This window comes from Polypterus senegalus, chromosome 13 (genome assembly GCF_016835505.1).
Source record: "Polypterus senegalus isolate Bchr_013 chromosome 13, ASM1683550v1, whole genome shotgun sequence".
Lineage (NCBI taxonomy): Eukaryota > Metazoa > Chordata > Cladistia > Polypteriformes > Polypteridae > Polypterus > Polypterus senegalus.
The window spans coordinates 88,185,854-88,207,732 of record NC_053166.1 but is presented as its reverse complement, the minus strand read 5'-3'; the positions used below and the strand labels follow the sequence as shown (position 1 = coordinate 88,207,732).

At 39.9% G+C, this 21,879-nt stretch overlaps 1 protein-coding gene across 1 annotated transcript; it reads left to right on the top strand.

The window, feature by feature from the left end:
• The first annotated feature begins 7,614 nt into the window (after nucleotides 1-7,614).
• tmem86b (transmembrane protein 86B) lies at nucleotides 7,615-21,408 on the top strand. The gene is made up of 4 exons (XM_039775439.1): nucleotides 7,615-7,767; nucleotides 7,896-7,980; nucleotides 19,727-19,979; nucleotides 20,536-21,408. Exons 2-4 carry the CDS (start codon nucleotides 7,930-7,932, stop codon nucleotides 20,982-20,984), a joined length of 753 nt encoding a protein of 250 aa, XP_039631373.1. The 5' UTR covers nucleotides 7,615-7,767; nucleotides 7,896-7,929; the 3' UTR covers nucleotides 20,985-21,408.
• Nucleotides 21,409-21,879: the final 471 nt, after the last annotated feature.

Genomic DNA, 21,879 nt, shown 5'->3' with positions numbered 1-21,879 from the left:
TTGTTAAATAATGTGACTCAAACCACCTAAACACCAGCAAAACCAAGGCGCTGGTGATGAATTTTAGGAGACCCAGACTCCTCATGGACCCCGTGATCATCAGAGGTGAATGTGTGCAAAGGGTGCAGACCTATAAACATCTGGGAGTGCAGCTGGATGATAAATTGGACTGGACTGCCAATACTGATGCTTTGTGTAAGAGAGGTCAGAGCCGACTATACTTCCTCTAGAAGACTGTCATCCTTCGACATCTGCAATAAGATGCTGCAAATGTTCTATCAGACGGTTGTGGCGAGTGCCCTCTTCTACGCGATGGTGTGCTGGGGAGGCAGCATAAATAAGAAGGATGCCTCACGCCTGGACAAACTGGTGAGGAAGGCAGGCTCTATTGTAGGCATGGAGCTGAACAGTTTGACATCTGTGGCAGAGCGACGGGCACTAAGCAGGCTCCTGTCAATCGTGGAGAATCCACTGTTTCCACTGAACTGTGCCATCTCCAGACAGAGGAGTAGCTTCGGCTACAGATTGCTGTCACTGTCCTACTCCACTGACAGAGTGAGGAGATCGTTCCTCCCCCGCGCTATGCAATTCTTCAGTTCCGCTCGGGCGGTAAACGTTAACATTGTCTGTTTGACCTGCATTTTTATCACTCTTTAATATTGTTTCTTTATCATTATGCTGCTGCTGGAGTATGTGAATTTCCCCTTGGGATTATCTCTATCTCTATCTCTATCTCTATCTCATTTCCTTCAGGAATGGAGATTCATACAGGGGGATGTGGCACAAGCAGTGATGTATCTATAAAGGTGAGCAGAAGCTTCAGGAAGAGCTTGTTCTTCCAATCCAGGAAGTCTTGCTGGAGACCTGTGGATGGATGCCTGCCCCTGGAGATGAGATCATCATCCCAGTGGGCAGTCTACCATTATGGACTATGAAAGTTGCTGGCATTCATGTCCAAGTAGAGAACACAGAGAGAATAAGAGCACATTACAGTGGTATCAGCAAGACCTCACACAAGAGGAAAGTTCAAATAATTACGGTAAGGTTCTGTTGGGTTAATGAGGGCCTACCATGGCTAGGGTCGCTGTGTGCACAAGCATTAGGTAGACTCGCAAAGCATCCACTGGGATTGGCTGGTGAAACCCCGCGGCCATATGCAAACTGCTGCATAGACACAAGAGGTGGTCTTTGTGAGGACTGTGGAAGGTGTGGAGGAGTTGACCTCTTATTTATAAAGTGGCAGTGGTGGATAGGAGAGGTGGTGAGCTTGAAGAGCTGTGTGCTTATTATTGTTCTTATAAATATTTGATTTTTGAGTTTTCCCTTTTTTGCTTTACTTTCGGGGAAAAACATCCTGGACTTTATATTTTTTAGGAAGAAAGCCTTTTCTATTTGTCTTTATTTATGTTTATGCAGACATTGTTCATATTTGCAAACAGTCCTTTGTTTTTAATACCTCGTATTTTTTTGATGTGTGCTGTTGCTAAACTTACTTTTGATTCTTGTTTTTGCACTTTTCTGTAATGAAGGACAGTTTGTTTGCACCTCATCAGCTGTCTGTGTGCCTGACTCCTTCACTCCTGGTTTTCATTTGGCTTATGAACTACTAGGTGGTCAGAGGGGTTGAAGGTTGTGCCGCTGTTCACAAAGCATTTGGCATCACGGACGGCTCTTTTAAAGCCAGACATGGAAAATTCACAAAAATTTGAATGTAGGGTGTATGCTGTTTTCTTTTTGGGTATAGTTTCTTTTCCTCTTCCTCTTTTATATTTACATCACCTGCTCATTGCTGCTGACATCTGCGTTTTTCACTTTGCTCTTCTCTACCAGCATTCCAGGGCAGCTCTCATACCCTCTGGTGTTGGAGCTGTCTGACCAGTATACATTATGAATTGATCCACATTAAACTTCTAAGAAATTTGCTCATTGTGTCCTAACTTTGGGATGCACTTGTCACACACTTTCAAACTGATCCCAATAATGCTCAGCCATGTCCATACCTCAAATTTCATCCCACTTTCTTCTTTCCAACATTGCTGCATCTGCTTATGATTCAGCACATATTAACATTTTAAAACCTGATTAGTCTTTTTCAGGGTGACGAGGACAGGAGTCTATGTGGACAGACGTGGACACGTCACCAGTCTACCACAGGGCTCTTTCACAACCACAATCCCACTCATATACTGATAAGGGTGCTTTGGAATTGCCACTCAGTCTAATCCGCACATCTTTGGGGACGTGGAAGGAAATGTGGTGTGTACCTAATATTTAAAGATATTTGTCCCTAATCAGCTAGACATTAGTGAATGAAGTGTCAACATGAATAATGTGCTAACAAATGGTAAAAAATGCCTTACTAACCATTTGCTAAATCATTTTTAAATGTTTAAAAGTACATCACCTAATGTATGAATTATCATTTAATAACATTTATAACTATTTGAATGAGCATGAACTCATGATCTGTTAAACATTACATAACACTTCTTAATGCTTTATTAATGAACGTTATTATAAAGTGCTACTAAAAAATATATATCTATATATATTAAGTGTATCAACAGTTATTTGTTCTTTTTAACAATATTTTCATCTTGATTTTCATTCTACTTTTCTAATTGTTTAATTAATCCATTATTTACTAATTAGTGGGTCTGATGTTAAAGTAGTTGCAGCCTTTGATTATTCAGTGTTGTTTGCCAGCATGTCTGCTCTGCTCATTTTTGATTGTCATTGATAAGATACAATGAAGGGGAAAAACTGCACAGAGAAAGGACCAAATATAATGAAATCAACAAAAGAGAGTTAAGCATTTAAATCTATAGAAAAAGCAGGAATATTTCTAAATGTCTTATAAATGTAAAAATCATGCTGCTGTGCTTTTCTGAATTTAGAATAAAAGAAAAATAATACCAGCTAATTAAATGAGATCAGTGTTATTAGGTGTTGTCACTGATTAGGAATCTGGTTGGAACAAAAAACTGCAGCCACAGTGTGCCCTGAGGACCGAGGTTGGGAAACACTGATGTACAGCATTGAATAAGGTAGATCCAGAAGAAATTGATTAAGGAGACACAGTGGAGTTGTGTTATAAATATTTGTAGTAGGTTAAGTTAGTGAAGAAGGCCAATGATTTATTTTGCACATCATCTGGTGCCCTTAAGTAATCTCGGTTTGCAGGTCTGCACTTTGGTGCAATGTCTGCATTACAATGGCTCTCAGAGGCAGTTTCTGATCCACCTGAGCTAAAGAAGCTCCTGGCCTTGGCCATGCAGATAGCGTTTTTTAACGCTGCAGGCAGATCACCTCCTAGTGACGCCAACTCTCACTGAGCCCCGACCTTACTGCATAGCTCCACCACCTTAACAAACACCACTGATGTTGACAATATATGCATTTTTGTATTCAATAAATTGTGCTCTTCTTAACCCAAGTTTCCAAATCCAATGTATGGTCTTCCTACTTTCTTTTTCCCACCTCCCTTATTGGGTGTTTTCATTTTATTGTATCTTTTCTTTTATCTCCGTGAGCCTTCGCATTCATAGTTTTATAAAAAAAAAAAATACACAGATCATCAAAAAGCCAACCTAACTTGTTATGGATCCATTCACAAAACAATCCAAAAAAAAAAAAAAAGGATATCCGAGCAAAGCACCACTGCCAAGAAGTCGAAACATTTATTTGAATAGAAACTTTGTGGAGAAGCAGAAAAAGAGAAGTCACTTTGGACTGGCAAAGTGATTTACGCATCTGGCTGTGTCTGAGACTGTGATCTCATTCATGGACAGTTTATGTGATATATAATTACAAAAGGATTAATAACTCAACATTTGCTTTGAGATGAGGCTCAGCATTGCACCTTTTGGGTGATGCATTTGTCACTTGTTGCTCAGGACTTGATATGCCCCACTTTGAGGTCGGCTGAATGCTTTGCATTTCTTAAGTCTGGTAAAACATTCCCTCCATCTTCTAAATCCATTAATGATCAGCAGGGTGCTGGCGCCGGTACTGGCAGCAGTGATGTAAATAAAATCTGAAAGGTTTTAGTGCAAATAAATAAACTCACCTGCCTTCCACCATGTGAAATTCGATTAAATCCAATTGAAAAATGACCATCATTAACAAGATGCATCACGCATACAGAACATAAAAGGTCAACAGCCATAACTACACTTTATGGAGATGTGGGAATGATAACACCATTTACCTTATCATTCTGATGTCTGTTAGGTCAGCATGTTAAAAGTAAAGCCTTGTGAAAGAGCAACCCTGCAGTCACAGCCAACGGTTACATCAACATCAGGCCGAGGACAGGAAACATCAGTGGATGGGATGCCAATTCACTCCAGGAGGTGCTCACTCAGACTGAGCAAACTTGGAGTCGTCAAACAGTCCAATCTGCATGACACTGAAATATGGCAGGAAATCAGAGGAGAACCTGGTGTGAACATACATGCAGACACCTGGAGAATCTGTCACATCTACACATCCCTGTAGTTGTGCAGTGGAGGTGATAATGATGGAAGAACATCAATACCTAATTCTACCTAATCAACCATTCCATGTTTAAATTGTATTAGATGTTCTATGAACAAAGGAGAGAGGTTGGAAACCTGTGCACCCACCACCCCATGATCCACCAGGATTTTGACCCGAGTGCAGCAGGTGACACCTTAGCAGCACACTGGAACAGTGTGAGGTTTTTTATTTTACAGTGGCTGGAGTACCTATCTTCTCACCAAACTCTAAGTTCTTACTTCAGGTTTGAGGACCTGCTTGCAGGGCTTGGTGCAGATTAATGTCATACCCAGGATGAAACAACTACAGGTGAAGGGCCTTGCTCAAGGGCCCAATGGAGTTATAGCAGGGCCACATAGGGGATTTTTGTTTCTATGTAAGTATGTCCTGTTGAGTGTTTGTTAAATGTGAATGACAACACTGGGGGTACAGATTTCTGTTTGTAAATTGGGATCGGTGTCTTTAAACAGGCTTGCACTGATGCGGAGGGGCTTGTGGGATTTGTAGTTTGTATGCACTGTACGAATAAAACCGCAAGAGAAGGATGTGCCGAGACTTTTCGAGTGGACCATTTTCTAATCAACATCATCCGCAGCAGCTTCTAAACATTTTCAGTTACTGGACATTCACAGCGGAGAAGGATGGTGCTCGGCCACCAGATGTAAGGACGGTGGTGGGTTCTTTTCCTCCCAATCCAATCTTTCGATGCTCTTGGATAAGAGGCGTGCCTCTAATGACTATCCTTCTGGGCTCTGGTGGTAGGACAGAATTTCACTATCCATATTCCGGGAAGCAGTTTATTAAGTAGGAGCATTCCGCACTTCTTTCCATTATTTAACCCAAGTTTCCATTTCCAGAATCACCCCCATCATTTACAGTAAGGGCTGTAATCAGCGTTGTGTGGGGGTTTGTTTGTGGGGGGTATTTAGTATTTTTTGTATTTGTGAATTGTGTAATAAACAGACACAAAGTCGCATAAAGGTTTGGGGTTTTCCAGCCCCATATACTGTATAATTTTCAGAAAACAAATAAAGCGGTCAGTGATATGACTTGTTACCATTACAACAGACAGAAAGCATATGATGGAGGGACCATTTATAGGGTGGGACCGGAACCTGGAAAATGGAATGCTGGGAAGGAACAGAGGTGCTATATGGGAGCCGTAACGTCATCAGGAGGGGACCAGAGGAAGGGATGGAATGCGGAAGTGGTCGCGTGTGGTTTAGGGAATCCATGCAAAGTTATGGCGCCGCTGTTTCTGCCTTTCTGTGAACACAAAAGAAAGGTTAGTACCCCACCTTTGTTCCCTGGCATGAAATGTTAAGTTGCTCGTCAGGTCTTTACGCGGCTCCCTATGCACGCGTGCGTGACAATAGTTATTCTAGCAAATAAGGACCATTTTATATATTTCTGTGTTTGGTGTATTTAATCTTAAGAGGCTTTTTCCAGGGTGTTGTTAATATTCGAGTGGCAGAGTGGAAATTTGGTAGGGCTTAGGTGTTGGCTTGATTTTATCCGTCCCTCATTTTAAAAGCATAGCGGTTTCCTGGCTACACAAATCTGGTAACACCCTCCACACAAGCTATAAGCGGGGCTGTGTGCTACAGAGTAGAGTCATTTGTGGTGTTTACAGGATTTGAACTGGCAACCTTCTGATTGCCAGCGTAGATCCCAACCCTCAGAGCCACCTCTCCGCCCTACTCTGAACTGAACATCATTATAAAAGCATTTCAAAAACAATGATTGGTGGGAGAGACCCTAACTTGATTCTAAAGGCCATGTCACATTACACGACTATTTCATCGATTTTTTTAGTCTTTGCCTTCATTTACATAATCTTAGTGAGTCAGTTGATGGCACACACCACGAAGTAGCTTGCATAATATGGCCTACCCACTGATATACTCACTTCAACTTGTCTGCAATTTGCTGTGATAAAATCAAACAGGTTTGATTTTGTCTTAAGTTGTAGTGGGGGCCTCTGTGTTCATGAGAGCTGAAAACCAAAGAATGCAAGGAATGAGGAACACAGGCGTTTTGGACAGAATTGTCTGTCTGCCATTTCATGTCTTATGTACCATGACAAAATGGAAAGAAAAGGCAGAGGTTATGTTAACCATTTGTACAACATCTGCTTTTGGTTGATAAAAAAGGCAAGCTTGACTCTGGAATGCTGGCGTGCAGTTGGCAAATGTGACATCCCTAGCAATTTTCAGACGTGTGTGAATTGACATGGTCTAGTGACGTAAGCAGCGTCTGCAGTTGGTGAATCCAACGTGCCCCATGACATAAGCTGACATTGGCTTTAAGCATCACATAAAAGTACTGATTGTTCATTCATTCATTTTCCACCATTTGACTGAAAATGGGTCACAGGAGCAACAGTCCTAGCTGTGAGGCCTGTACATCTCTTCCTCCAGCCACATTTGCCAGCTTATACTATGGGATCCCAAGTCTTGCTCCGTGTGGGATACTCTCTTTAAATTTGTGGATTTACTGGGTGGTGGTTGAAGGCTGTGGTGGAATGGAAGAGCTGACTGTGAAAGGCAATAATAGACTACGTAATTTAAACACTGATTTGATTAAGAATCATTGACTGGCTGCTTTAAAATGAACAGTAGAAATGGTGGTGAATTCAGCCTCAGCCACTCCACTTACATGGGTGTCCACCTGTTAAAGTGACCTCTTTGGTCAGTTCTGGGCATTACCCCCAGAAGACATAGTGGATGCTCCACTTCTGTGATGGGTATTGGCCAGCTGAGAACAGCTCTCTCCACTGTTTGGTGAAAGGTGGGTCTCTTTTGTGTGGAAGGGGAGCATCATATCTGTAGTTAGAGTACAGTCAACAGGCCTTTAGAAAAGATCTGCTTGCTGTGCTGCCTGGGCACACCCTTCGTATTGATCTTTGCTCCATCTCATTGTAATCTGCTGTGCTGTCAAAAGCAGTTCTGCCTTATCTGTTCCACAAAGTAAGAGTGACGTCTACCTGCTCCTCTTCATTGATCAATATAGAGAGCACATAGAGGTTTTGATGCTAATACCAGAGTGGCACTCCCAGGATGCATTTGTGTAGATAGTAGTGCTCTGTGGCTGGCAGTTGGGAGGTAAAAGTCCATATGAAGCTCTGACAGGTAATAAATTCCAGGCTGTACTCAGAGGATAAGCACCGTGGAAGAGCGATCGCATCCTGGTACGGGACAAACAAGAAGTCACTGAGAGTCCTGGGCAAACAGAAAAGCACATCAGGTAAAGGCAAGGGCGCACAACAGGGCCACCTAAATGATATCGTGGGACACGGGCTGGTAGGCTGTTTATTTTCTTTTTTTTTAAATTAGGTACTGTAGACTCTAATCCCCAAGATGTATCATTTGCAGGAAGAAGACGGGCAGCAGCTGGTGAGAGGGTACAATGGACATCTTGCAGACAGAGGCCTATTTCAGGAAGAAGGAACGCCACTCAGTAAGATGCTGTGTCTCAGATGTTCTTGTCTAGATAGTTCAGTTATATTTTATTTTATTTTGCAATGATATTATCAGGTAGGCAGTTGGAGGGCAAAGGCACATGCACTCCACAACCGTACTTGTTACTGCAGTATGCTTTTCTTTACCTCAATGACAACAGGATTAAATATGTAAAAATAGAAAGGTATTGATCACATGGGTTTGTTCTTAAGAGCCTATCACCTAGCAACCTCATGTAAAAGCTGGGTGAGCACAGCACTGTGATCCCTGTTCTGTTCTTTGCCAGAAGATGATTGAAGCTTGGCAGCGGCTTCACCAGTGGTTTTGCTAGGGGTGCGGATTACACTGGGTGACTTTCTGTGCAATGTTTCAGGCCAAAATCAATAAGGGGTACTTCGTGTCCACCAAGGAGGACCCCCACCCTCCCAGCTCAACTGAGTGACCCTGCACCGTTAATGGCAGGAATTCCTTCAATGCATTAAATGGCCATGTGTCTGCACGCTGAATTGGTTGAAGTTATGTTAAACTCTCTGTTAAGAAGCTCTATTTATCAAGTCATCCTGGGGCCTGTGGGAGTCTTAATCGGGCCTTGGTTATCTCACTGAGTGACACTGAAGCTAGTGACCACACTGTGACTTGGGGAGAGGGTATTGATTCAAATTGGGTCAGAAGGACCCTGAACAGTGTTACAATACTGATGACTGGCTGATGTTATCATTTTTTATCATTCAATGACAGGGACATCCTAAATTCAGACTTTTTTTTTTTTTAAATAATATTTCAAAGACAAATTCAAAATAAAACAAGGCTCAAATATGCAAAGGCCCAAAAATAACTGAAATGTCAAGTTTAATGAAAAGAGTAGAAACAAAAGGCCAAATTTAACATAAAGGGCCAAGAAAAGAAAACGAAACAAAAAGAAATATACATATATTTATTTATATATAAAAAGGGCAAAAATATCAAAAGCAAGGACAATGCAAATTCAAAATCAAACTTACTTGAAGAAATTCAAGCATAGAAAGATACTTGATGCGTCAGTAGCCACCCTGAGCCTTATGTAACCTTTAAATAGCTCCAATGGCAGCAATTGTATCTCTGAAGGCGCGTAGTGTTAACATAAAGAAGAAAAGAAAATCTATTATATGTACAGAATAATACATTTCAAAAATAGAAAGTATTCACAAGAATACAACTGAAGTTTTTACAGCAGGTAATGGGGGCCCGTTTATCATTGGTGGTAGACAAAAAGTGGACAGAAAGTGAGCAAGGCATCTTATAATGACAACGTCAGAGAAGCAGGCCTAATGGGTATTCAGTTAAAATAAGATATGCCGGGTAAGAAAGTTTGAGACAGGTGATGATACCAATGAGAGGCATAGGAGGAATGCTAAGGGTAGACATACTGTATGGTAAGAGAGGTTTAGACACACAAAGATACCAAGACAAGGCTTGGGGATAGATGTTAGAAAAAGTGGGGCTTCTCTCTCTCGGCTACAGTTTGCACAAGGCCACCAATATGTGGATCTATCAAGAGAGAAGAGAAGAGAAAATGTGAAGGCCATGATAGCTGGTGAGGATGGTAGTAGTGGAATAAGAAAAATTAGAGGTTCTATAGAGTTAGAAGTAGAATGGGGTGGGTGGGTAGGATAGGGGATATGGTAGCAGGAGATTTTGGTGTCATTCATGTTACAGCTATACATTGATTATTAGTCTGATATAGAAATAGTCATACATGTTGTATTTCATATAATTGCTTGGTAAAGAAAATAAATAAACACAAAATGTTAGAGAATGTTGGGTCATGGGTTGCTGCTGTTGGGATGTGAAGGGTCACAGGTCACCATTGCGTTTAATTGGAATGGGTTGCATAGGGTTTGTAAAATGTGTCATAGTAGGTTGCAGTGGGTTGATTAAGCAATTGATAATCACCTGCATTTCTTGTTATGACGATTGCTAGCGATTCTCCAAGGAGTAGTCCCTGTCATGGAATTGTCATGGGATGGGACTTGAAGACGCTAAAAAGAGCAAGATTGGTTCATGAGATAAAAAGTTTAGGAAACTGTGAATGTACATAATTAAACGGGAACAAAATATTTACAAAATAATTCACAAACTAAAACAAGATCAATAAAAAAACAATTTAAAAAGTTAACAAAAACAATCATTCACAGAAATAAACAATTTACAAAAATGTAATAAGATAAACGTCATTAAAAGAAACAAAACAGAGAAAAAAAATGCAGTTTCATTGCGTCACATCATCCATGTTTACACCTAAACATACCAAGTAGAGCACACCATCCTCTGTCATATACGCTAGGAAGCTTTAGGCAGTTATGTTGTGATGTTTAAATGTTGAGAAGTTCGATCAACTAACAGTGACAAACTAAAACAAAAAATGTGGACCAGCTCAAAAACCGACACAGAAAAACCTTCTACTCTTATGAAAGGAAGATTGGCACACACCATCTCAGTGTAATTAGTGTCATTTACTAATGAGTTGCACTTGAATCCCACCGCTGCCACCTCCTATGACTACCTAGGCATTGACTTTGAATTTTTATCAGATTTTATTTTTTTATGTTGCAATCTTGTGGATAAAATCATTTTGAAAGGAATACTTGTTGCTTATCCCATGTAGTTTGTAGTGGTAGCCATAAAAAAAATTTTAATCAAATATTTTTCATTCAAAATAAAGAAAAAGATTTATCACATAACAGTTCTTATCGTGGATGAGCTTTAGCCCAATAGAGTTGCTGTAATTTCTGGATGTTAAATGATGTATGGCTTCCACTTTGTGTAGAATAGATGCTGTGCTTACTGACAATGTATTTTTGAAGCAGCCAATGTCTTTACAATCATTACAGACGAATATTAGGTTTTTAGGAAGTGCCGTCTGAGGGCTTGAAAATCAAGGACATTCAGTACTAGTTTTTGCAACCTTGTCCTTTACACACACGCTGATTTCACTGGATTCTCTCAATCCTTTGCTGATGTTATGGACCGCACATGCTGAAATCCCTAAATTCATTGCAATCATATGTTTGAGAAATGCTTATTCTAAACATTCAAGCACAGATCAGCAGAAAGTGGTGAGCCTTGACTCATCCTGGCTTGTAAATGACAGCACATTTTGGCAGTTCTCCTTTAATACCCAATCATGAATCACATGTTAACTAATTACCTGTTTACCAGCAGGAAGTTCCCAACAGGCTTTTTTGACACATTCCACAGGTAAAGAGATGTGTCGGCCAACTTTTGTGGAACATGTTGTAGGCATCAAAACTGGAATTAGCAGTCATGACTTGGTTGACAATGTCCCCACTAGGAATGTTGCGCTTTAATGAAAGAGCTTCCACTGAGATACAATAAATGAGATCAGACACAGAGGCATGACACCACCCCTTAATATACATCAACTCACTTAATGACCAAATCGACTAACGATGCTCTGGTTGGAACCATAAGCTGTCATTACATGAGACATAACTGTATTTAGGAATTTTATATGGTAAAACTTTACATATCCTTTCTTTGTATTGTTTTCAATTAGATGTGGGTAAAAGAGCGTTTACAAATCACTGCTTTCTGTTTTAAACTGCAATTTAGAAACTGTCTCAGCTTATTTTGGAAATGGGGTTGGAGATCAATTTTTTATTATTGTTACATAATAGAAAGAAATATAGAAATGCACATTCAACACAGTTCCTACCCTAACTGTATAAGTGAGTAAAAAAGATTTATAAACATTATATATAAAAAAAAATTCAAAACAGAACAAAACTTCCCTAGCAGCACCCACTCTCCTCTCATACAAACCACACCATCCTAGTCCTAATAAAGCCATTGCAGAAGGAAGTTTATTCAGCACATAAATCCACTCAAAGCTCCAGCCATGCATAAAGACAACAGATTCAATGTCAGAGAAGCAGTTTTGTGAAAGTTGTACCTAGTGATAACAACCACCCTTGGGATATATGAAGAGGTAGAGAAGAGAGGTCAAAATTTAGGAAAAAAGACATAATAGAGGACTATGGATGGATAGATTCAATGTCAATGGAGGACATTACCAAAACATATGGAGAAAGGTGCCAGGTAAATTTCATAATGTTTATAAGGAGTAATGTCAGAACAGTGCACATAGTAGAGCTATATATTTTATGATATGGCAGTGTTCTTGAATGCTGAACTCCATAATAAATGGGGAGCAGAGGGAAGCCATTTTGTCTTTCTTTTTTTACAGGAGAGCTGCCATTTTGTGTCTGCTTATTATGATGCTGCATGATAGCTGAGTAAATGATACATGTGTCATGTGACCTTTGACATTATGGCTGACTTAATATGTAAGATGGCTGCACTATGGTCAAACTTAAGGAAGACTTGCACAAGGCTAGTGCTCAGGCAAACAATTAACATCTCTATGAAGATGGTTTGCTTCTATATTCTAATACAGTGTTGATTTTGTCAAGCTTTGGCTGGCAATTTGTATTCTTCCTGATTGTTTCTTGGTCTTTTAAACTTTTTTGAACATTCAATGCAAGGCTTTGAAGACATGGGGAATCCATTACCTATTTCTTATTTCAAAGCATTTTTAACAATGTTCAAAATGAAGTATATTCTTTGACTACACCATACTTATTCCATATGGCCACTAATGTTTTGAGATCCTGGAGGGGTTTGGGATGGGGGTGTTGTCCCAAGGATCAGTGCTGGCCCTGCTCTTCTTCTCTTTAGGCATCCTTTGCCACTCCTAAAAATAATCTTCAACCTGACTGGACACTCCTTTAGTCTAATTCAAATAAAATATCCAGAACCTGGCTCTTTGTCTTCTCATACAGTGCCATTGTACACACAGCTTCTGTTTTAAAGGTGGCACTCTGTTTTATCAAGTGCTAGGAAGCAACTAATCCAGTGGATCCCTAGTGTCAGGAATTTGTTTGAATCAAAGTCAGCCTTGTAAATGTTGTTATTTTTTACATTTTCAATTAACTGATATCCTAATATTGCCATTTTGTGTACTCATGAGGATATTATTTTGCTTAATTTTTGGGAAGAATGAATCGTTGTCATTTGATTGTGTACTGCCAGTTTCATGGGTAGCAGAATCAAGAACAATAGCCAGAAAACAAGAGACAATTATAGTAACAGAACAGGCTAAAATTAGTAAGGCAACTAATGCAAAATACTAGAGCCCAAAGCATTAACCAAAAATTGTATTGAAAATGAAAGCACAGATCGGACACCAAAAAAGCTTCAAAGGCTCTTAGAAACAACATGAAATTAGTTTGTTTGATCTCCAAAATCTTGGATGAAGCTGACAGCATCCTGCCATCTTGAATTGTGGTGACACACTGATGTCATAAGGTGCTATTTCAAGTCACGATGTATAAGCAACAGAGGTCTTTATTACAAACAAATTTATAAAAAAAATGTCATCTCCCACAACAGTAACAAATGGCGACATATACTATTAGAAATAAAATATTCTAAACACAGGGAGGAGTTCTGCATCAAAATAAACTCCAAAACCCTTAACAGATTTAAATTATCATTATTTTTGTAATGCTACTGTTTCACTAATTTGTTTGTTTTCTTAGGAGCCCTTCCATTTTCTATGGGCACTGCCATAATGTTTATACCAATGATGCCCATATTGTTTATACCAAAGATCACAAGTTGTATGGTGTTGATGGTTTGTAGCATGCAGCCTCACTGCGTGGTCACCTTAAATTATAATGGTACACATAACTTAATGTCCAAATGTCAAAAAATAATAAGAAAAGACTATTAAATAAAGTAATCACTTACGAAGCAAAGCTTTTTGCTTTGCTCTAGTCCATCATTTTGGGTTAACATTTTAGCTTTGGCAATTTAGTTAGTCGTTCTATGCATCTGTCCCAGCTATTTCCATCTTGTGCTGGAAACAAAGTCTCCAAATCTGCTGTTAGACATCCATTGAATAATAAACGTAACATTCAACAATCCACTTTACTGTATCACAAGTTTTTCCTGCATTATGCAGTATCTTTTGTGCTTATTTGTGTAAGAAGTCTTGAAAGAATTCTTGAGTTTTGAACCCCTTCTGAAGAAATCCAACTGTTATAACAAAAATTCTCGAAGCATGTAAATCCCAAAACCACTTCCAAAAATGCCCACAAGTGGGGAAAATCCAGTCGAAAATCCATGCTAGGCAAAAATAGGCCCTTGAATAACCTTTATAAAAATAAAAAAGTTTACTTCTATATACTACCTGGAGGAACAAAAGAAAGCTCTGTGGAGTACAAAAAGCTAAATGGAATTGCCTGTAACACAAATCAAACAAATCCTAACTCATATACAGGTAGTCCCAAGGTTACGGACATCTGACCTACGACATACGAACGGGGCCGCAGCTGTGACGCATGCGCCTCAGTAACTGCCGCTCCGTGATCTTCAGCCTGGACGGAGGCGATTTCAGTGTAGCGTCCCTCGGGCGGATCCCGCTGGCAAGCGGTTTCACTGCCCGCCCACCAAACACAGCTGCCCATTCATTCTCAGTGAACAGCGGGTAATGCAGCAAGCGGTGACCCGGTTGTGGCTGAATGGAGGCCATTGAGGGTGAACGGGGCGACGGGGGGTAGCATTGTAGTGTGCCTCGGATGGCTGTGTGTTGAATGGGGGAGGTGGTACAGCGGACATTGCAGGCAGCATACTGTAGTGGAACTGACTGTGAGGTGGGCTGGTGATGAACTGCCCCTCGCTGCCCCCATTCATTCTCAATAGCAAGCCTGCTTATACTGTTACACACATAGCAGGAAGTTGTCTCTTGTGAGTACAGGGTGGTCCAGATCTAATTATGCAGATCCAGAACGTCTGGATGACTATGATTTAGGCAGGGATGATTCCAGTTTGGCACGAAGACGATTCTTCATGTCGTCAGTTCGCACACTTCTTGATGGTCCGGGATTTTTCAGGTGATTTTCTATGTAATAAACTGAATAAGTTATAGCGTAATGAAAATTGCATAATTAGATCTGGGCCACCCTATACATCAGACGTGTTGATGTCTGGTGCCTTCCTGCTGTGATAATTTGTACAGTTCTGGGCAGAGGAGCTCATCTTAACCTTTTGTCTTCACCCTTCAAGAATGTCTCTGAAACACAAATCTGATGCAAGTGCTGGTGATACAGTAAAGAAGAGAAAAACCATCACAATTGAAAATAAAGTAGAAATAATAAAAAGGTCAGAAAGAGGTGAAACTCTATCATTCATTGGCAGAGCACTTGGTTACAGGCGGTCAACAATAGCATTTATTAAAATAATGTACCTGTTCCAACTTACATACAAATTCAAATTAAGTACAAACCTACAGTCCCTATCTCGTACGTAACCCGGGGACTGCCTGTATTTAGAAGTGAAGTCAGGAACCAGAGCAAATAATCAAAATTCAGAAGCTTCACCCAAAGCACAGTAGAAGGCACAAGAACTCATCAACTCCACAATGAACTGCCAGGAACTGTGGGAGACTCTTTGAATTTATAGGGTGGTGGGCAGTTCCTGGTGGTGAGTGACAGGTGGCTCCACCTCTTGGGAGACCACCCACAGAACACATGGAACATAACAGAGGCAAAGAAAATACAGCAGATAATTAACAAAAGTAGCATTAACATAAATAAATGGCTCAACAAACAACAAAAAAGATATAAAACAAGACATTAACCCCAACCAGATGAAGAACCCTGGCTGAAATATAAAACCTGCACATTATTTTTTACTTTGGACTTTGTTCTATTGTTAGAAAAATGTTACTACTACGGTTATGATGTTACAACACCATCATTTTGTGTACCATTTTGGATTAATGCCATTTTGTGTTCTTCCTAACATTTAGTGTATCATTGCTGCTTAATGACATCATGATCATGAGGACATTTAAGATGGATCTACACACTTTGATCAAGTTTGTGGATACACTTTTAAAAAATGTCTGTTAAGCAGTTAGGATTTTGGATAGAAATTTTGATTTATGACTTTTGGTTTACATACTTGTCAAAAAGTAAGTACACCCCATGGAACTGGTTGACTTTATACTCGCGGATAAGTCAGGACTCTTCTGGTATTTTATAATGTCGGTCATATAAGTTGAATGCGGAAAATTCATGTTATTGGTACAAGGGATTATGAAGTGCTAACGTCCACCTGACAGAGTAACCACAGGGCACACTGCCTTTTTTTCTATGTGGGTGCGACAATGCGCTGTATTAGCGTGTGTTCCTAACCTCTCTCTTTCTCTCTCTCTCTGTCTCTCTATTGTGCCTACGTGACCACACAGTAATACCCAAACTATTCCAAAGCAATGTTTGCACTGATTTGTGTTTTTGTTCTCAATCTACATGCTTCCGTTAGGTCAGATTATCTCAGGTTACAACATGAGCTACCACAGCTATGCTGATGACACACAGCTGTACTTATCAGTAGTACCTGATGACTCCGACTCTTTCGATTCACTAACACAATGTCTTACTGGTATTTCTGAATGGATGAATAGTAATTTTCTCAAACTAAATAAAGAGAAAACTGAAATTTTAATAACTGGTAATAATGGATTTAATGAGGTCATCAGAAATAAACTTGATGCACTAGGATTAAAAGTTAAGACGGAAGTAAAAAATTTAGGGGTAACCGTTGACTGTAATCTGAATTTTAAATCACATATTCATCAGACCACTAGGACAGCATTTTTTCACTTAAGAAACATAAGTAAAGTTAGACCTCTTATATCATTGAAAGATGCCGAGAAATTCATTCATGCTTTTGTTTTCAGTCGACTAGATTACTGTAACGCACTCCTCTCAGGACTACCCAAAAAAGACATAAATCACTTGCAACGAGTGCAGAATGCAGCTGCTAGAATCCTAACTGGGAAAAGAAAATCCGAACACATTTCTCCAGTTTTGATGTCACTACACTGGTTGCCTGTGTCATTCAGGATTGACTTTAAAATACTGCTTATGGTTTATAAAGCCTTAAATAATCTCGCCCCATCTTATATATCGGAATGCCTGACACGTTATATTCCAAATCGCAACCTTAGATCCTCAAATGAGTGTCTCCTCATAATTCCAAAAGCTAAACTTAAAAGAAGTGGTGAGGCGGCCTTCTGCTGTTATGCACCTAAAATCTGGAATAGCCTGCCAATAGGAATTCACCAGGCAAATACAGTAGAGCACTTTAAAACACTGCTGAAAACACATTACTTTAACATGGCCTTTTTATAACTTCACTTTAACTTAATCCTGATACTCTGTATGTTCAATTCATCATAATAACTATTCACAGTGGCTCTAAAATCCGTACTGACCCCTATTCTCTCTTCTGTTTCTTTTTTCCGGTTTCTTTGTGCCACCACCACCTACTCAAAGCATCATGATGCACCAACATTGATGGACTGAAAGCCAGAAGTCTACGTGACCATCATCATCAGGTCCTTCCATGAAAACGCTAAATACAAAGAGGACTGTTTGACTTATGTTAGGTAGATTGCCCAGAGGGGACTGGGCGGTCTCTTGGTCTGGAATCCCTACAGATTTTATTTTTTTTCTCCAGCCTCTTAAGTTTTTTTTTTTTTTTCTGTCCACCCTGGCCATCGGACTTTACTTATTCTATGTTAATTAATGTTGACTTATTTTTATTTTTTATTGTGTCTTCTATTTTTCTATTCTTCATTTTGTAAAGCACTTAGAGCACATTTTTTTTGTATGAAAATGTGCTATATAAATAAATGTTGTTGTTGTATCTCACACCCTCATAGACCTTTATCGTAAGAGCATCCCTTATCTACGATGGTGCGTTCGATCAGAAGAAAATATGAAGCTGGTTTTCAATTAAGCATCGTTGAAGTAGCGAAAGAAATCGGTAACTGTGCTGCTGCAACAAAATGTGATGCGTCTGAGAAACTAATGTGAGATTAGAAGAGGCAAGAAGATGTAAAAAATAAAAAATAAGTGTCGCATTTTTGAACAGGCATATAAGTCCAGGGTCTGATTTTATGATCGATTTTTCGTGTTTCAAGACCCGAATTATACGTGAGTATATACAGTATTTCATCAGGCAAACATTAGATCTTCATGCAAACAGTACATACAGATTAATTTGATATACCTGAACAAAACTGGTGCATTCATTTAAAAAATGCAGAGTTGTCATGTGGAAAAAAGTGGACCTATGCATTGACCACCACTTCAAACCCATAGAATTAGAATCTGATGTTTCACATTAGGTGCCAATGATTTGAACTCACTTGGGGAGAATGCAGGTGGACTGTGTCTTATTTAAATGGAGTCTGGTGCTCTCTTTGCTATGGACATGTGTGGTGTCACCATACCAAGATCAAAAGAGCTCTCTAAGGCTCCCAGAAAGAAGGATGTGGATCCCTATTAGCCTGGCAAATAATTTAAAAAGATCACCAAATGATCTGAAATCAATCATTCTATTATGAAGAAAATCATCTACAAGTGGCATGGATTTCTAACAATTGCTAATTTGTCTAGGACTAGCTGACCCAGCAAATTTAGCAAAAAAAGCTGCCAATTTGATACTAAAAAAAGTCTCCAAGAACCCCATTATTTCACCACAGGATCTGCAGGTGACTTTTGCAAATGTTCCTGTCAAAGTGCATGCATCTACAATCAGAAAGATATTGCACAAATTTGACTTGTATTGTGAGGTGTGCTAGGAGAAAGCCTTTGCTGCCCAAAAAACATTGCAGCCAGACTACAGCTTGCCACAGAACATCAAGGCAAAGACCAGGCCTTCTGGGAATAATGTGCTCTGGACAGATGAATCTGAGTTAAGAGTTGTTTGGCTACACAAACCAAAGACAGTACTTCAGAAGAAGAACATCACACCAATTGTGAAGCATAGTAGTGGAAATGTTATAGTTTGGGGCTACTTTGGCCACCTTGCTGTCATCGAATCAACGATGAATTCTTTATCATAGCAAAGTGTGCTTAAGGAGAATGTGAGGCCATGTTTCTGAAAGTTGACATTAAGACACAAGTGGACCTTTCAGCATGATAATGATACAAACCACACTAGCGAATCCACCAAGGATTGGGCTCTCCTAACCATAGCCATAATTTGAAATGTTGGGGAGGGATTTGAAACTGGCAGTGCATGCAACAAAAACCTACAAACATCTTGCAACTGAAAGAATTTTGAATGGAGGAGTGTTCAAAAATGTCACTGAGTTGATGTCACAGACTGGTGGGCAATGCAAAACACCTGCAAGAAGTCATTTCTGCTACCAGCTTCTTATGCCAAGTTTGTACTTACTTTTTCCCCAGCAGACCATTATATCTACTGATGTTTTTACTGAATAAAAGGGAAATTGTTCTTCTGTTTTTATTCAAGTATATCACCTTTATCTGCAGGCAATGTTTTCATGAAGATCTACTGTTTGCATGTTGAAAAAGTCTATAGTTTCCATGATGTGTACTTACTTTTTTGCATACCTGTATTTAATACATGTATAGACAGGAATGGAGATGACTCTAAACTAATAATTATGTGAATGTATTTAAGTTAAGAGAATTTTTTGCTATTTTATGATGTGACACTAAATGAGGGGATCAAATTTTGGAATTGCTTAACAGTGCTGTGAGATGCTTAACCAGTGTCATTTATTCTGCCTGTGCTCCAAATGTAAACACTTGCACCATGTACCATTTCCTGATCCTACTTTTTCCTTCTTTTCATGACAGTTTGGGGTGCTGCTCTTCAGCCTACTGCCTTTCCTCCTCTCCAGCGGGTTGTATTTCTACCTATGGCTGCCTGAGTCCAGCCCCTCTCCCCACTCGGCTGCAGTAAAATGCATTCCTGTTCTAACACTGTCTGCAATGCTCTTCTGTCACAAAGGCTGCTCTTTAGGGCACCCTGCGGGAAAGCTGCTATCTGGACTGCTGATGTCTGCAGTGGGAGATGTCTGCTTGATTTGGAAGGATCTTCTCCTGCCTGGTAAGTGTCTGGCAGTTTGGGCCTGGGCAGACAAATGTACATATGATATGTTTTTCTATAGGGTAGGGGCTTTAAGAACTTGGGTTTCTTAGAGGCTCTTGTGACTTAATGCACATTTTAGTTTTTCTGAGAAGCAGAAAAGACTGAATTATGTCTCTTCTAAGCATCTGTGAGGTGGGGATAGTCACCAGTACCAATGAGGCCTCATTCAACCTCATATACTTGTACAAGTGACCAAGTAATGCAGTAGTTAGCAGAATGCGGGCAGGTGATATAAAAAAAAAAAGACTAACGTGGTAGAAGGAACTTTAATGAAGAAGTGTTAGTCACCTGAGATATACAGGGCTGCGGTTACTTTATCAATCTTTCTTTTGATATACTGCCTTTGCTGGTTGCACAGTATACAATAACATGTGACAGCAACCATAGTTTGAAACAAACAAAGGAAAAGGGTAAGGTGACAGTAAGTGACTTAACATATCCCCAGTCACATCATAAAAATAGCTATAAATGAAAAATCAAGTGACAGAAAATGTACATTTTTTTCTCCCTTCAGGTGTTGCCTTCTTCTCCCTTGCCCATATTCTATATTCCCTGTCATTTCTTAGTACTCGGTCACGCAGACCCTCCTGGCTCCTCCTCCCATGTCTTGTCCTCTGGATCTTCACTGGCTGCACCTACATGTACATTCTACCCCACCTCCAGGTACGGCCTGATGCACAGTTAATGGTCCCTGCTGTTGGCTTCTACTGCATCCTCATCACTATAATGACCAGCTTCGCCTTCAGGACCACCCGACCACCTACAATTGCCGGCTCACTCTTCTTCATGGCTTCTGACTTCATTCTGGCCCATCAGCTGTTTGTGGCTCCTGCTCCCTGGGGAAGGATGATGATCATGATCACCTACTATTTGGCTCAGTTACTAATAGCAGTTGGGGGAGCTTTGGAGAGGCAAGATTATGACCTATACGCTGGGGAGCGCAGTAAGAGGAAGAAAAAGTAGTCAGAAAAGGGAAGGAACCATGAGAGGCAATAAGAGTGTCCAATAATGGGGTGCAAGAACAGCAAGCAAAGAGGATGAAGGTGATGTCTCAAGAAAACCAAAGGCATTTATAAAAAGCACACAGCTTTGTAGTCCATGAAACACAAAAACTAAAGACATACTTTCTTTTGTATTTTTGGCTGCTTTTTAAGAGAAGCAGAAGGCAGAATGAACCTCTGGAAATCTTAAGATGTATAAAGATACTAGGACCCACCAACTCCTTTCAGAATTGATATTTGGTATTGAACATTTTTTTAATTTTAGCTTCAGAGTGGATACCCAGTTGCAAACATGGAGGCCGAGTGCCCTGTTACAAAAAATACTTGAAATGAGAGCCTTTGGGCAGCTTACCCAAAGAAATGTTATTTTATCCCAGTAAAATGGATGCCTGGTAACAATTGAATTGGAATTGCTTCCTGGTGTTTGTGTTTGTCTTCCTTTGCATATTCCACCCATACTCTCAAAACACAACGATCAGATTCACAGGCAACTCTAAGCCAAGTCAATATAACTGAGTGTGGGATACAACAGGTGTCTTCAGAAATGCATGAAAGTATAGATGGAAAATTCTACATCTCTGAGCTAGGACTTCTAACACTTCCTCTCACTCATCTGTCCATTCCGAAAGCACCTGGTGATAAAGACAGAACTGACCATGGACAGGGCCCTAGTGCATCACAAGGCACATTCACTCATTTACATTAGGCCATGATAGAGGCGGCAGTGAACTGAACCTCCATGTCTTTCCTCTAAGTGTAGAAAACTCATGCAGGTACACGGAGAAAGACTTTCACTTCAACTTTTTCTAATCATCGAATCTTCTAGATAAGGCAAGCATGGCATTACTATTTTTTAT